The 15,341-nt window shown below is 42.7% G+C and overlaps 2 protein-coding genes across 2 annotated transcripts; both read left to right on the top strand.

The window, feature by feature from the left end:
* The first annotated feature begins 56 nt into the window (after positions 1 to 56).
* On the top strand, positions 57 to 4,861 carry lrrc23 (leucine rich repeat containing 23). The gene is made up of 8 exons (XM_087833941.1): positions 57 to 547; positions 2,138 to 2,247; positions 2,337 to 2,457; positions 2,558 to 2,699; positions 2,988 to 3,118; positions 3,250 to 3,386; positions 4,323 to 4,524; positions 4,603 to 4,861. Exons 1-8 carry the CDS (start codon positions 467 to 469, stop codon positions 4,633 to 4,635), a joined length of 957 nt encoding a protein of 318 aa, XP_087690067.1. The 5' UTR covers positions 57 to 466; the 3' UTR covers positions 4,636 to 4,861.
* Positions 4,862 to 5,446: 585 nt separating this feature from the next.
* tktb (transketolase b) lies at positions 5,447 to 12,943 on the top strand. The gene is made up of 14 exons (XM_087833939.1): positions 5,447 to 5,702; positions 7,550 to 7,667; positions 7,756 to 7,869; positions 7,994 to 8,091; positions 8,406 to 8,597; positions 8,736 to 8,863; positions 8,959 to 9,155; positions 10,566 to 10,730; positions 10,887 to 11,043; positions 11,125 to 11,255; positions 11,345 to 11,428; positions 11,528 to 11,624; positions 11,768 to 11,887; positions 12,119 to 12,943. Exons 1-14 carry the CDS (start codon positions 5,596 to 5,598, stop codon positions 12,289 to 12,291), a joined length of 1,881 nt encoding a protein of 626 aa, XP_087690065.1. The 5' UTR covers positions 5,447 to 5,595; the 3' UTR covers positions 12,292 to 12,943.
* The last annotated feature ends 2,398 nt before the right edge of the window (positions 12,944 to 15,341 follow it).

Below are 15,341 nucleotides of genomic sequence, written 5' to 3'. Positions count from 1 at the left end.
TCCGCACAAAAAGAGGAATGTAATGTGTTGGCATCGGGTTTGTAAAGCAACACTGACATGGTGAAACTGTATAGCTGTTGCAAACTACTTTTGTGTTCCTTAAATTAATTGTGCTCCGGTTACTACGGAATGGTTTCTATGGTGATCAGCAACATTCAGTCGTCGGTTTGCTGAGAGCCATCGGAGAAAAAACACTTGGATTACCTGTAATAACCAATAAATTTAGCTGTCTTTCCTTCATATTACGTTGGGAGGTAACATCCATAGTATGTCATTCACAGTGTCTGCATGTGTTGGCAGTTCTAACATAAATGTACAACGCTAAACACTGTAAATAGATAGCTAGCTTGGTCGGGCTGCAGTCACAAAATAAGCAAGTTAGCTGGTTTGGAAATCCTGTTGCAGTTCTCTAATCCGCTCTTCAGCTGGTTTGTAACTAGTCAAATTATAAAGTTTACTAATCGGGATGTCTGACTTTGACGAAGACCCAGAATTATCGGATGTGGAAGGAGGAGAAGAACACCTTAAAGAAGCCGAAGATGAGAAGGTATGACAGTAAATGGGGGGCATCTGCCGAGTATATGTACAGCTAATTCGTACATGTTAGCGGATATCTCTGCTATTAATCTGGTATGAATCACGTACCTCCCCCTGATTACCCAAACAAGGTGATGTCTGATGAAGTTGGAGCTTGTCTGTTTACTCGTGTGTGTGCACCATTTAACCCCCTACACAGGGTATTTTCTGGTCACTAGTTTCCAAAAGAGGCCCAGCTTGTTGTAAAGTACTCCCACAAGTGGGTTTGAAGCTCTTCCACGTTTAAATTCTAGTTGTTGACTAATTAGTGACAGTTTGAGCCTTGGGAGTGGCCCTCCTGCTGGCGGTTTCACTAACATGGATTAAGCCTAGTCTTAGAATAAAAACGTTTATCAATGAAGATCTTAATTTATTTATTTTTCTGACGGTAGGTTTATCCGGGAAACTGTCTTGGCAAAACGGTCAAATCAGTGGCTAGTAATTTGTTGGTCCATTACTATATACCTTGGTTAAGAGAAGACTTTTGAATGTTAATTCTGTGTGGCATTGGGTCAACACAGTGTTGGAAACATTCGTCACAGATTTTGGTTGATATATTGACATGACAGCATCACACAGTTGCTGCAAATTTGTCAGCTGCACATCCATGATTATACGCCAAGGTGCTTTATTGGATTCATCTTCAAGGGACCAGTCTGAAATTATATGAGCTTTGTGACATTGCACGCCATCTACCCGAAAGCACCCGGTAGCAGATGAGTACATGAAGAGAGAGCTATTGTCAGCAATGACTGTTGATACAAGAGAGACTGAATCCATGCTTTCATGTTGTTTACACCAATTTCTGACCCTATCATTCAATGTTGTAGCAGACATCAAGACTCAACATTTTCCAATGTTTTGTTGTCCAATTTTGTGATTCTGTGGGAATTTAGATTCAGTTTCTTACTCGCAGGTGACAGGAGTGGAACTCAGTGTGGTCTTCTGCTGCTGTTGCCCATCCTCTTCAAGGTTCAACATGTGATGCATTCAAAAATGCTCTTCTGTATATTTTGGTTGTCATGAGTGATTATTTGAGTTACCGTTGCCAACTCAAAGCAGTCTGGCCATTCTTCTCTGACCTCTGAGATCAACAAGAAGTTTTTGCTCACTGGATATTTTCTCTTTTTTGGACTACTCTCTGTAAACCCTAGAAATGTTTGTGTGGGAAAATCCTGGTAGATCAGCAGTTTCTAAAATACTCAAACCAGCCTGCCTGGCACCAAGAACCGAGCCACATTCAATGTCAGTTTTCTTCCCTAATCCTGCGCCCAGTTTCAGTGGGTCGTTTCAGCCACTGACTGGGTTGTCTTAACTCTCTATGTATGCCTAAATACATTGAGTTGGTGCCATTTGATTGGCTGATTAGATTCTTACAGGTGTACCGAACAAAGCAGCAAGCCTGACCTTCACCTTACATGATAACTTGCTGTCATTGGTTTATCATTGTGCAATTTAAGCTGTCATTCATTTTGTGTTTTGAATAAAATAAAGTTGTAGTACTTTTGTCGTTTCTGTGTTGAAGCCACAAGCCTTTCATTTATATCTCATTTTTGTACAGGTTGAAGTTCAACATTTAACCCAAGAAATCATAAGTCAAGGGCTGTCATTGCTTTGCCGAACAGGAAATGGATTAGCACACGCATTTGTCAAGCTGAACCTTCAGAAAAGGTAATTAGAGAAAGATGCCCGCAGGGCAAAACTGTTCTGTTAACTTGAACGAGTTTCTTCTGATTCAAACCAGTTTTCTTCACCCTTAGAGGACTGGAGGATATAGCTGCAATCAGCAGTTATATTCACATACGTTTTCTGGATTTATCCAACAACCACCTCACTGATCTTTCTCCTTTGTCATCTCTGACCCAGCTTCTTTGGCTCCAGGCAAGAAGAAATTCCTTATACATTTAGTTAAGGACATCTTTGTGGCTGTCAGTAAGAATCCCTTTAATTACGTTTATTTAATGTAATTCGTCTTTTGTAGGTCAACAATAATTCTGTGATGTGCTTCAAAGAGAAACCGTTTGCTCAACTGACCTACCTGCAGTGGCTGAGTATAGCAATGAATCAGCTAACTGATGTAGATGGCCTCGTTGGGCCTGCCTTGGAAAGCCTCAATCTTACAGGTTGGTTTATTGGTTTTACGTCAGGTAAAGTGGAATGAATTTATTCAGCTAATCTGGCGATCTCTACGGCAAGGTCAGTCAAGTAAGAAACCGTTAATAGTTAATACTTATCCAAGCCGCAGAAGTTGTCTTGCAAGTATAATAAAATACGTTAAGCGAAAGATATTGTCACTGTTATTTGATATAAATAGTTGTTCCTGCAAAAAGATGGGAATTTACTATTCCACAGTATCACTGTTAAAAGCAATATTTGACTTAACTAAAGATGCCAACAAACCTCGTTTGCAGGTAACCATATTCAGAGGCTTAATGGTTTCCAGTACGGCAGTTTTGCAAATCTGGTAACTCTGGAGTTGAGGGGAAATCAATTGGAAACCACTGATGGCATCAACCTTCCACATCTCCAGCAATTGTATCTGGTACACAAAGTGTCTTGGTTTGGTTATTAACACAGACATGATTGATTACGTTAATCCTTTACCACTACACTAATCCCCATGTAATAAACCAGGTACCTGGTTGCTTGTGACTAGTCTTACTTTCTGTCCAGGCCCAAAATGCTATCAAACGTCTTGAGGGTTTGGAGAAGTTAGAGCGCCTCACCACACTTCACCTTCGAGACAATCAGCTAGAGTCGCTCAACGGCCTCAGTCCCAGCATGAAGTGTCTTCAGTACCTCAATGCCAGGTGCATGCAGTCACATGGAAAACTTCAGTCCTGTGAGAAACTAAGTAGATGCCATAATTAACTAGATGTAACTTGAAGTAATTGTGTATGACTTATTCAGTCTCTTACATTGTGGAGGAACTTTGGTTCACTTCTTTACAACATTGCTTCAGTTCGTTGGGGTTTGGGGGCATTTGTGTATGAACATCTCTCTTAAGGTTCTGTCAAAGCATTTCACTGAGACTGAAGTCTTGACTTTGACTGGGACATTGCAAAACTGTGGCAAAACATTTTCTTTTTCAGACATTCTGTTGTAGATTTGCTGCTGTGCTTGGGACTGTTGTCCTAAAATATTTTGGTGTTTCACTCAATGATTGCAAGGTGCCCAGGTCCTATGGCTACAAAACAGGCCCAAATCATCATTCTCCACCTCCATGATTGACAGTTGACCTGAGGTGTTTGTCCTAAGAAGTTATGTTTGGTTTTCACCACAAATAGTGCTGTGCATTACAGGCAAACATTTTCACTTTTGTCATGTCTTTCCAAAGGACATTGTTTCACAAGTCTTCCGGTTTGTTCAATGCAGCTTTGCAAATCTAAGCTGTGTTGCCACGTTTTCTTTTGTTTTTTAGAAGGAACAGACTTTTTCTTGTCAACACTTCCAATTAAGCTGTACTTGATCATTCTTTTTTGTCACAAATTAATCAACTCAGGGAATCAAGTGCAATTTGAGTAGTAGCTCTTGGCTGCTACTTACCCTCTCAATCCCAATGGAAGCAGTTATGTTGTACTTAGTTTTTCACAGCCCTGCATAAAGTCCTATGGATAACTTTATTTTTCACATGGCTGCAATGTGTTGTAACAATAAAGATCAGTCATACTAACGCTTCCAATAATCCAGTCAGTAAAAAACCAAACATGATATTAATCCCATAATTTGTCTTCTTTCTCCCTTAGAGGCAATGCAATCACAGATGCTGCTCTACGATACATCGGCTTTCTGTCACAAAGCCTTCGTGTGTTGGTTCTCTCTGGGAACCCAGTCGCGGAAAATTCCGAATACCGGATAAATGTGCTGACAGTAGTGCCACAGCTGGAAAGACTCGACAAAAATCCTGTCGTCCCCGAGGAGAGAGTTGAAGCCTGGGAAAGAATCAGGGTAACAAAAAACTAAATATTTTTTTATTTTTGGTTTTATTTTTTACCCTTTTGATTTAGTGACATTGTGTAATTTCAGGAACTTCAAGAAGAGGAAATGTATGCACAATAAGATGTGTAACTATGGCCAGAATGGGGAAGTGTTGGACTGACTTCATTTGTTTAAAATGGCAGACCTGCTGTCTGTTGATGAATAACCAAATACACCTCTGTATGAAGTACTCTATGTTTGAAACAGTAGCTTAATCATCCATGACTTTGCACAAATAGTGTTTTTCATTTCCATACACTCATTGTTACAGCTGAGCTATTTTTAAACAATAAAGTTTTAGAAAATGTTTATTTCTGATGTGTCTAAATGCAAAAATGACAACGGATGCAAGCTGAAGTGACTCTTGTAACTTGTGCCTTAGTACCCTGTATTGTTCATAGACGGTGGTATTAGACAGACTCCGTGTGTTTCCCTGAGTAAGGATGAGAGAGCAAAATCTGCCGTCGGCTTCCTTGTTGGCAGCCATCCAGCTAGTCTTAAGGGGACAGTGACATTATGGGCCTGATTTCGGAATCAGATCCTGCGTTTGTTTGACTGGCATTTAAACACACCATCATCATTCCATAAATATAACCAGGACGTTAACGTCCCACTTGAAGAAAACATACATAGTAAGTTAAGAAAGCGGTAGCTGTTCGCACATCAGTGCAGTGCAGCTCCACTTGTGGATACCTGTATTTTCCATAATAGAATAGGGGTCCACGCTTTTGTTACTGTTATTCTGGAAATGTACTGATTTTAATGAAGCAACATCAGATTTGTATCTTGAACACGCTGAGAGGGACTGACGAGGGCGGCTTGAACCGCCACTCTCCCTCCAATGGTTTGATTTGGTGGGCGTGGCTGTTCGAGGAAACAAAACCCGTCCTGTGCGACATCTCCCCCTCCTCTCCTGTACTTAACACCGGGCAGCTAGCAGCTCAGTGGCCCAGCGTTGACACGACGACACCGGGGAAGCAGCCTTCGCACTGAATTAACCACGATTACCACCTGAAGCAGACGACCATACGTCCATAAACCATGACTAGCTACCACAAACCCGATGAAAAGACTCTGCAAGGACTGAAGGACGTCGCTAACAAGCTCAGGATCAACTCCATCAAGGCAACATGCGCCTCTAACTCAGGGTAAGTTGTTCAGAGTTGCAAACATTAGCTGGAACATTAAATAAATCCTGTATACGATTAAAAACACACACATATATATAGTTTGTGCTATAAGGTTACTGGGGCGAAGGCGTGCACTACCTGTGGGCCTGGTTGCACGTGCTGCAGATTAAATTCACGCGGTTTCCGAGCCACGGCAAGCCGCTAGCAGCACGTTTGCTACCTAATGTTCTGCGACTGCTCTGCGAAACGTTTTAATAAGTTACGCTGTGACTTGAGGGTAGCCGAGCCTACAGCTATTGCTAAGGCTACCATATGCTAACAGTGTTTGTTTAGTTTTTTCTAAATAAATGACGGCCTTATTTACTGGTAGCTAGACTCTTAGGCACTCTAGCCTAGCATACATGCTTATAACACTTTAAGTCAAGTGGTTATGAACATCAACAGGCGTTTACTAGCTAACAGAAATCACATGATGATAGGAAAGGATGGATCTCTTGGTTGGTTTGAGGCTGAGCTTTGCTGCTGGCTCTTAGTCGGTCAAATCGCCAGCTTGAGGATATCTGCGTAAAGTATGGTAAGTCTGGGAAATGGCTATTGGGAAGGGGGTTGTGGTAATACTTTATCATAAATATTGGCGTTCCCAGAATGCCAGAATTGTCTTTTTGAGCTATCGCTGATATCTTCCGTGTCACTGTCGGGAAGTAACCCAATAGGTTGATTCGAGTCCAAGCGGGAAGTAGGAGTTGACGAGGGTGTAGCTTATAGGGATTAGTGTGAGCGCCCTTTGCTCTGTTAATGTTCACTTTAGAGAGCAAATGGATCTATACAAGGATTACAATATCCAAAACTCAAACCATAGTTTGTGTGTTGGCGCTAATCAAGTCATCTACTACATTTCACATACATCACAACACTTTGTTTAGACTTGTGTGAGCAGACTAAAGCTTAGAGTCGCATATCTTGCTTCATAACATCAAATCTGAGACAGAAAAGTGGATGTTGGAATCAAAGAGGCAGTAAAAACCCTCAGCTTTATTTTTGTCAGTCACCTGGCCAGATGCTTTAGTTTGTGCTTGATTCTCTTACAGTTATCCCTCAGCCAGTTGGCTGCATTGTGCAATTTTTTTTATTTCTTTTTCATAATCTCAAATGCAGCCTTAGTAGACAGTTGACTAACCTGTTTCCTTTTGTTTCTTGACAAGGAAATGCAGGAGTTTATTCTAACTATACTATGAGGGCTTTATAAAGATTATATCCCTTTTAAACAAAGGACTCCTTGAGGAGCATTGTTCCTCAACAGTCAAAGAAAGTTACACTTGTGCCTCTTTCTTTTTCTTGTGGTTTTTCTGACTCTCCTTCATTTCTCAGCAGGTTGTCTCTCAACAGAAGAACACGTGGTAAACGGAGCGTTGAGTTATTTTAATGATGTTTGTTCAGATTGGATCAGTTGTTCCAAGCATGGTTGATATGTGATTTAACCTGCACAGGGAAGCTGAGATGTGTTGGGCAATGTGGAGTTTCTAAATGGTTACAGTACTCGACGACTGTGTAGCAACTAACAGTTTCACAAGATTGTTTTTCCTCTGAAGTGTGGTAACCTGGCTGCCTTCCTGAGGCAGTGATGGTCTAAAAATACATAACAATTAACAATATATGACTTGTGCTAAAGAGCATCATCGTTTGGCATATTAAATGTTTGCTGTGTCTTGTAAAACTAAAACTGAGCGTTTGTTTTTGTGTTTTTTTTTGTTCTTTTTTTAGTGCAGCAACACATGCATGTTTATGCACTTTGGGTGGAGTTTCTTCTCTTTCTAACCCGTTGGCATTTATACTGTCACAGTAGCTTTTCTGTTCTCTCTCTCCAGTCATCCCACGTCATGTTGCAGTGCAGCGGAGCTCATGTCCGTGCTCTTTTTCCACGCCATGCGCTACAAAACGGATGATCCTCGCAATCAGTGTAACGACCGCTTTGTTCTCTCAAAGGTAGGTGCATATCCTTTAATTGAGATTAATTGCTGTGTATTTGGTCAGCAAACCTGAGATCTGTTATCACTCTCCTTCTTATTGCCAGGGTCATGCTGCACCTGTCCTGTATGCTGCCTGGGCAGAGGCAGGTTTTGTGAAAGAGTCTGAGCTGGTTAACCTGCGTAAGATTGATTCTGACTTGGAGGGACACCCCACCCCAGTGAGTTGGGAATCTTGAGACCCATTCTGGTTTTTATTTGGAAGAAAAAGACAAAATTGTGTGCAAGCCACTCTCTGTATGATGTAAAACTTTCCTTCTTTCCAATTCTTCTTTTCAAACACAGAAATTGGAATTTGTTGATGTAGCTACTGGATCTCTGGGACAGGGTCTTGGGGCTGCATGTGGGATGGCCTATACCGGCAAACACTTTGACAAATCCAGGTCAGTGTGTTTATGTATCAGTGTCAAATCATAAGACTATCAAACATTTCTTTAGAACTTGCACAGGCTTACCTGAAACATTCTTGCACAGTTGTCAGTGTGTGGTGTTAATCTAAAGTGGATGCTTTATACTCTCATTTGCTCAAGACCACTTAAAAGCAGTCGTATTTACTCTAACTAGGACGTTTCTGCAGTGGTGAAATCCTGTTACTGTTGTTGTTGTGAAGCATGATCTGTTGCACTGCAGCAACAGAAAAGTTCTCAAAGTAGATATTATGGAAGTTCTCATGTCTGTTATTAACTGACTGTTGTAGTTATCGTGTGTACTGCATGCTGGGAGATGGCGAGTGCTCAGAGGGCTCAGTTTGGGAGGCCATGGCCTTTGGTTCCCACTACCAGCTGGACAACCTGGTGGCGATCCTGGATGTTAATCGGCTTGGTCAGAGCGAGCCCGCGCCTCTGAAGCACGACATGGAGATCTACCGCAAACGTTGTGAAGCCTTTGGGTCAGCACGTCATTTATCTCATCTCATAACCTGCAGAAACAAACTGTCCGAACTTGACCTTATATTTTTCTTTCCCTGTATCTGCTCTTTGATGGTCTACAGACATGTTCAGATGTTAATAACGTTCTGTGTGTGCAGGTGGAACACGTATGTTGTGGATGGACATGATGTGGAGGAGCTGTGCAAAGCTTTCTGGCAGGCTCAGCAGGTCAAAGGCAAACCGACCTGCATTGTTGCCAAGACATTCAAGGGCAGAGGCCTCAAAGGTTGGTGTGAACAACTGTTTTTGTGCTTATTTACTGTATCTAGTTAGAACTGTTCTCTGAATATTAAACATGACTTATTTGCCACTTAACTGTAGGTATTGAGGATTTGGAGAACTGGCATGGAAAGCCGATCCCCAAGGACAGGGTGGATGAAATCCTGAAAGATCTGCAGTCACAGATCCAGGTGCCCAACAAAACGCTCTGCCCTGATCTGCCCAATGACGATACAGCGCCAGCTGATCTTAGCCCCATCTCACTGCCTTCACCTCCAGAATACAAGAAGGGAGACAAGGTACCTTCAGAGTTGCTTGTTTGTCCAGTTTTTAGTTTTTGAGTTGGGATCTTTTGGAGTAATGGGTCCAAAGTCACTCAACACTGAGTGGTCAGCAGTTTAAAGTTTACCGATACAGCTGTCAGCATGAATGTTATTTAGCATGAGTGGAGGCTGTTTCATTACTAATATGGCACAAAAACACCACCTGGAACACTTGTCCACACTTAAGGGTCTTTATATAATTAAATAAATTAAATATAATTTAACTTTCCTTTGCTTTTTGTCCGCTCAGCTACATGCAGACTCCTGCTAGGTTAAAGATACTGAGAAACTTTGCAGTGTTTACCTGCAGATACAGCAGAGACACGGACATCAGTATTGACTAGCAAATTCTTCTTATCTAGGGATGTAGTTGATTAGAAAACTAGTTTAAAGTTTACCACTCTGGTTAGTGGACACCAGAAACTAAAAGGTTAAACAAATTCTTCACAATTTAATGTAGACTTTGCTTAATCCTTGGGACTGAGATTTTACTGAGCTGTTGTAAACCAGAATTGTGAAATTAGAGCAGTTTGGCACTATTTTAACCTAGAAAGAAACTGGTGAATCTGGGCTGGGTCAAATTATTATGGCTTAACTAAAGAGTGCATTTCCACAATAACCTGGAATAAGAGAAGACTGGTGCTACTAGCACTGCTAACATGACCCCCACTCTGCAGTTATCTAGTAATGGCATCATGTGCAGTATTGTGCAACGTTAACCTCAAATACCTTTGAAGTGCACATGCAGTATTTGTACAAGTGCACATGCAGTATTTGTACAAGTGCACATGCAGTATTTGTACAAGTGCACATGCAGTATTTGTACAAGTGCACATGCAGTATTTGTACAAGTGCACATGCAGTATTTGTACAAGTGCACATGCAGTATTTGTACAGACGGTGTGTACAGGGCTTAAATGACTGTGTCAGAATCCCAGTGTGCTGTTTCATATTACACTGAAGGATTATGTTTGTTTTATATCCCCACACATGTCAGAGCTGGAAGATTAAGCACGTTTTAACTGTCATTATGATTTTGAATGATCGTGAAAACCGTTTACATTTTTGTTCCTATGTTATAAAGAGGCTGCACCAGTTTTTACAGCAGTACAACTTTCTTCAGCTAGAAGTAAATCTCAGACTTTCCACACATGAACCTGTGAAACATCGGATGTAGTTTGCTTTTTGCAGCTTTTGCTAACTGCGGGGCGATGCTGTCTGAAATGAACACGATTTCAAAACTGATGTGTGTGAATTATTGTGGCTGCAGAATATTGTGCTGGACTCATCATGTTGGTAAAGCTTCTTTTTCACATGAGTGTTAAAGTAGCTAAGCATAGCAATCAAGGCTGTTTGTTGCTTAACCTCTGTTGTATTTTCTGTTAGATGGCAACGAGGCAGGCGTACGGTGTGGCGCTGAAAAAACTGGGCCAGGCAAGCCAGAGAGTGGTGGCACTCGACGGAGACACTAAAAACTCTACTTTCTCAGAGACCTTCAAGAAAGCCTTCCCTGATCGCTACATCGAGTGCTTCATCGCTGAACAGAATATGGTAAACTATCCTTCAGTGCTCAGGCTGACCTTCCCTCATCCGTGGTCTGTTTTAACCGTGCTGCTAACTATTAGTCAACCTATTAATCCTGTAACAGTTATGAAAGACGAGTACTTTAAACTAAAGTGTTGCTGATGTCTCTCCTTACTACCGCAGGTGGGAGTGGCTATTGGCTGCGCCAGCCGTGACCGCGCTGTTGCATTTGCCAGCACATTTGCAGCATTTTTCTCCAGGGCCTATGACCAGATTCGTATGGGAGCCATCTCTCAGACGAACGTCAACCTGGTGGGGTCTCACTGCGGAGTCTCCATCGGTAAGCTGTTCATCTACTGGATTTCTATTGAGCGGTGCAGGTGTGAGTGTCTGTCATCGACTCATTGTATTCTGGCTTCAGGTGAGGACGGTCCGTCCCAGATGGCGCTCGAGGACTTGGCCATGTTCCGCGCCATCCCAACATGTACCGTGTTTTACCCCAGTGACGCCGTGTCCACAGAGAGAGCTGTTGAACTGTCATCCAACACAAAGGTTGGTGGCCACCTGGTGGTAGCTTGTCCAAGATGTCTTCATCCTGTTGCAGAGCAGTTAATATATTGTAATGCACTTTCCATTTCCAGGGTATATGTTTCATCCGTACAAGCAGACCAGCCACTGCAGTCATCTATTCCCCAGATGAGAAGTTTGAAGTGGGCGTAGCCAAGGTAACTTTTTTAATCGCTATAAATCTAATGCAGTCAGTCTTCATACCAAAATGCCCACCCCCAAAAATGTTTATACATCTATAATATCTCTGTGGTCAGGTGGTTCGCCAGTCTGATGATGACCAGGTGACCGTCATTGGAGCTGGCGTTACTCTGCACGAGGCCCTTGCTGCTGCTGATACGCTGGCTGCTAAAGGTGACCCACACTGCCCTCTAGTTGACACCTGCTGCTATTGTTATGAGGACACACAGGGCTTAATGCAGGGCCTCCTCAACTGGCCAGTGAACCACTGTAGCCTCTATAAACCTGTAAATTAATTTCCTTATGCATTCTTATAGGAAAGAACATCCGTGTGATTGACCCGTTCACCATCAAGCCCCTGGATGCTGCTACCATTCTGGCCAGTGCCCGAGCAACAAGGGGACAGATCATCACTGTGGAGGACCACTACAAGGAGGGTAGGCTGAGTTCATGAGTCTGTGCATACAGAAAGCAGGCAGGGATCTTCTTATGGAGGCAACAACTATGGCTCCTAGACGTTAGATGGGTTTGGTTTTAAAAAACAACTTGAATAAAGCAGCATCATCATATCATTATTTGCTCTTTTCCTTTGGCTGTGTTGTCATTTAAAAGAAATGCCAACATCACCTTTATGCATTCATTCCTCCTGACGGTCCATCTTTGTCCAGGTGGTCTTGGTGAGGCGGTGCTGTCGGCAGTGGGAGGTGAGCCTGGTATTGTTGTGACGCGTCTGGCAGTGACCGGTGTTCCCCGCAGCGGAAAGCCTCAAGAGCTTCTGGACATCTTTGGCATCAGTGCTAAGTATATTGCTGAAGCTGTGACTCAGACCTTCGCAAACTAAGAACTGCACTTCATTCTTCATTTTCCCTTCTCGGTTTTTTTCTCTAAATCACAACAAACTTGCAGCTACAGGCACAACCATGGAAAACCCAACTTTCAGTTCCCACTTGAGCTGTGTTAACCCTGTATTAATATCAGAGACGAGTGCAGTGCGGTCATAGCCTGTAGTGCTGATGCTCCTCCCCTATGTGCACCTTTTAGTATCCCTCCCTCCAGATGGGTTCTGCTGTTTCCTGTTATACATGTTTTCAGAGTCTTGTAAGGTGCACAGTTAACAGCATCACTGAATACTGTAAAGTGTTACGCTGATGAAAAGCTCGTCATACAGCAACGTGTCCTCGTGATGGATGGGCTTCAACATCTGTGGTTCCAACCATCAGTACTTTCACATTCCTGGCAGCGTTCCTATTGTCCTCACTCTCAGCTGGTAGTCAAACCTGTTTTCTATAAGAAGCGCTGTTACTGCTCGTCATAATTTACTAGATTACTTTTGTAATTGTGTTCAGTAACTGCCTTCAGTGCTTGGCTATTCCGTTTTTAAACATCCCACTAATGTTTCCGGACCACACGGGTGTCGCTCAACATTTCCAGCGCTTAAGGTCACAGAGATGCTGTCACTGCTGTAGTGTTGAATTAAAAATAATTCTCCCAAAGCTGTTTGTCTGTGTTTATTTATGTCAGCCGAGGCCAAAGTGTGGACCAGCAGTCGTAAACGTCAACAATGAAAGTTTCCACTGGTTAAAAATCCAACACACACACGAAAAATGAATTGTTGTAATGAAGTTATAAAAGATCAAAATGATTTATTCAGTGTGAAGGTGAAAATATGAATGGCTTCATTTTAAATAAACTTAAGTTAGTCTATGAATAACAGAAGTGGATTCTGAAGGGCTCACATGAAGTGATATCTGGACCATAAAGAGGTTGCACAGTTAGTCCGACCCCTGCAGGAGGACACATGTTTGTGGTAGAAAACACAGCAAACCTTCTAGCAATACCAGAGTATGGAGCAGAATCCAGGAGACAAAGTTCATGTAACATCATTTAAGCTTGACCAGTTCTGTGGTGTGTAAGTAGTTGTCCAGGAAGGCATTTCCACAGAGACACACACCAACAGCACCCTGACTGCCTTTAGTTATCAAGATGAAATCCTTAAACCTATTGTTGGACCTCACATTAGTGCAGTGGGTCCTGGGTTCCTTCATACTCTAAGCCTCCACACTTACCTCTCATTTTCCCTAAACCAGACCTTCCCAAAGTGTGGGGCCCGCCCCCCGGGTGGGGGTGGGGGGGCGCAGAATGAAAGGGGGGAAAAAAACAAATTAAAAAAAAAAAAAAAACAGGCTTGGTCACTGCTAGCACGGGGCGCCCACACAAATGCAAAGCAGGAGATGAAGCATCGCTGAATATGTTTCCAAACCAACTTCATTCTAAACCAAAGACTAGAAAATCTGGTGAAGCAAATCTTCCCTTTGGCTTCACCTGCACAGGTGCAGAGGTAGGTCTCCCTGCAGGATTAGTTTCCCTGCGTGGGGAGCAGCGCTGGGCTGTTTACATCACAGACAAACAGGATCCCACAGCTGTTTGTGTTTTTAAACCCATTTTGCACACAGAGGCATTTTTTTGAAAAATGTATTGATAGCAATGTTGAAGATTATTACACAGGAAAAAAAACACAACTACATGTAAAATAATCACACAGTGACGCCTCTGCCTTTGTAAACGGAGGGACAGTAACTGCGTGTAAAACCTGCAGACAAAATACTGTTAATCTGACTGTCTGCCATTCTGCTCTTCATCCCATGTAAACAATAACGTGGCGCACAGCGTGACGTGAAAAAGGCACATACCTTGTTGCATGATGAACTCTGTATTCCTCGTCCACAAATAAACGCAAAAAATGAGTTATGAAAAATCTCAGTTTTCGGTGATTTGAAACGCCGTTTACGTGGACGAAACAGCTGCGTGTTCAAAAACACCCATGTAGGTGTGGACGCAGCATAAAAGAGTTCGTAGTTTAATTTCTTACTACCTGCAGGTTACTTGTATTTGTTTAATTGTTAACTAAATGTTTGAGGTGTGAAATAAACCGCAACTGAGCAAAATATGGGTGCGTGTGGTTGGAGGATGTGTTAGTGCGTGCGTATGTGCGCGCACGGGGGGGATTTTTCTGTAAAACAAAGGGGGGCCCAGCGAAAAAAGTTTGGGAACCACTGCCCTAAACAATGCGCCATTCTTTGTTCCTAACTCCTTAGGTATTTATGAAATGGTAAATGGCCTGTATTTGTATCTGTACAGCGCTTTACTCCGTCCCTGTGGACCCCAAAGCGCTTTACACATCCACCCATTAATACACTGGTGCTACATTGTAGCCACAGCCACCCTGGGCCGCACTGACAGAGGCTGCTGGACACTGGCACCACCGGGCCCTCTGACCACCACCAGTAGGCAACGGGTGTCTTGCCCAAGGACACAACGACGGAGACTGTTGGAGCCGGGGCTCGAACCGGCAACCTTCCGATTACAAGACGAACTGCCAGCTCTTGAGCCACAATCGGCCTAATAAACATATCTGATTTGAAATGCCGTTCAGTTGTGAGCATAAAAGCTTCGTTATTTCAGTAACTGCCTCACTGTCACCTCAGATGCTTCGTGACTGCAGATGTTTAGTTTACATTTAGCATTTGGCAAACTGGTGTCAGAGATGTTACAAACCTGAAAGCGGTCGTGCTGACTTTAACATATTCCTTCAGAGTGAAAAGGAAATAGATTAACTTGGTCATCCGCAGGAAGGATAATAAAACATGCGCTGTTTCTTAAACATGTAAGTCAGAGAAGTAAGCTTAGCGTTTATGCTGCGTGTCCTCAACTCCTCATCTCTTTGTTGCTGTGCAAATTCAGGGTGTTGTCACACTCAATGAAGGGGTTGAATGTGGTCTGTAGATGACAGCGTGTTCCTGTCGAGATATAAAAATGAATCATCTTTGGAAACGTTGCTATTTACTTTGGAGGAGCACACGAGGGCCTGCGTGTTTCAGTGTTTGGTGTCAA

The sequence above is a fragment of the Neolamprologus brichardi genome, chromosome 20 (genome assembly GCF_056152115.1).
Source record: "Neolamprologus brichardi isolate AB-2024 chromosome 20, ASM5615211v1, whole genome shotgun sequence".
NCBI classification, from domain to species: Eukaryota; Metazoa; Chordata; class Actinopteri; order Cichliformes; family Cichlidae; genus Neolamprologus; species Neolamprologus brichardi.
Note: the sequence above shows the minus strand (reverse complement) of the source record. Positions and strands in the feature narration are given on the sequence as shown.

Coding starts and splice junctions, on each gene's coding strand:
- tktb (XM_087833939.1), top strand. CDS start 5,596: ATGACTAGCTACCACAAACCCGATGAAAAGACTCTGCAAGGACTGAAG. Junction 11,625..11,767: donor TGATACGCTGGCTGCTAAAG/GTGACCCACACT, acceptor GCATTCTTATAG/GAAAGAACATCCGTGTGATT. Junction 11,888..12,118: donor GGAGGACCACTACAAGGAGG/GTAGGCTGAGTT, acceptor ATCTTTGTCCAG/GTGGTCTTGGTGAGGCGGTG.
- lrrc23 (XM_087833941.1), top strand. CDS start 467: ATGTCTGACTTTGACGAAGACCCAGAATTATCGGATGTGGAAGGAGGA. Junction 2,458..2,557: donor CCCAGCTTCTTTGGCTCCAG/GCAAGAAGAAAT, acceptor CGTCTTTTGTAG/GTCAACAATAATTCTGTGAT. Junction 3,387..4,322: donor CTTCAGTACCTCAATGCCAG/GTGCATGCAGTC, acceptor TTTCTCCCTTAG/AGGCAATGCAATCACAGATG.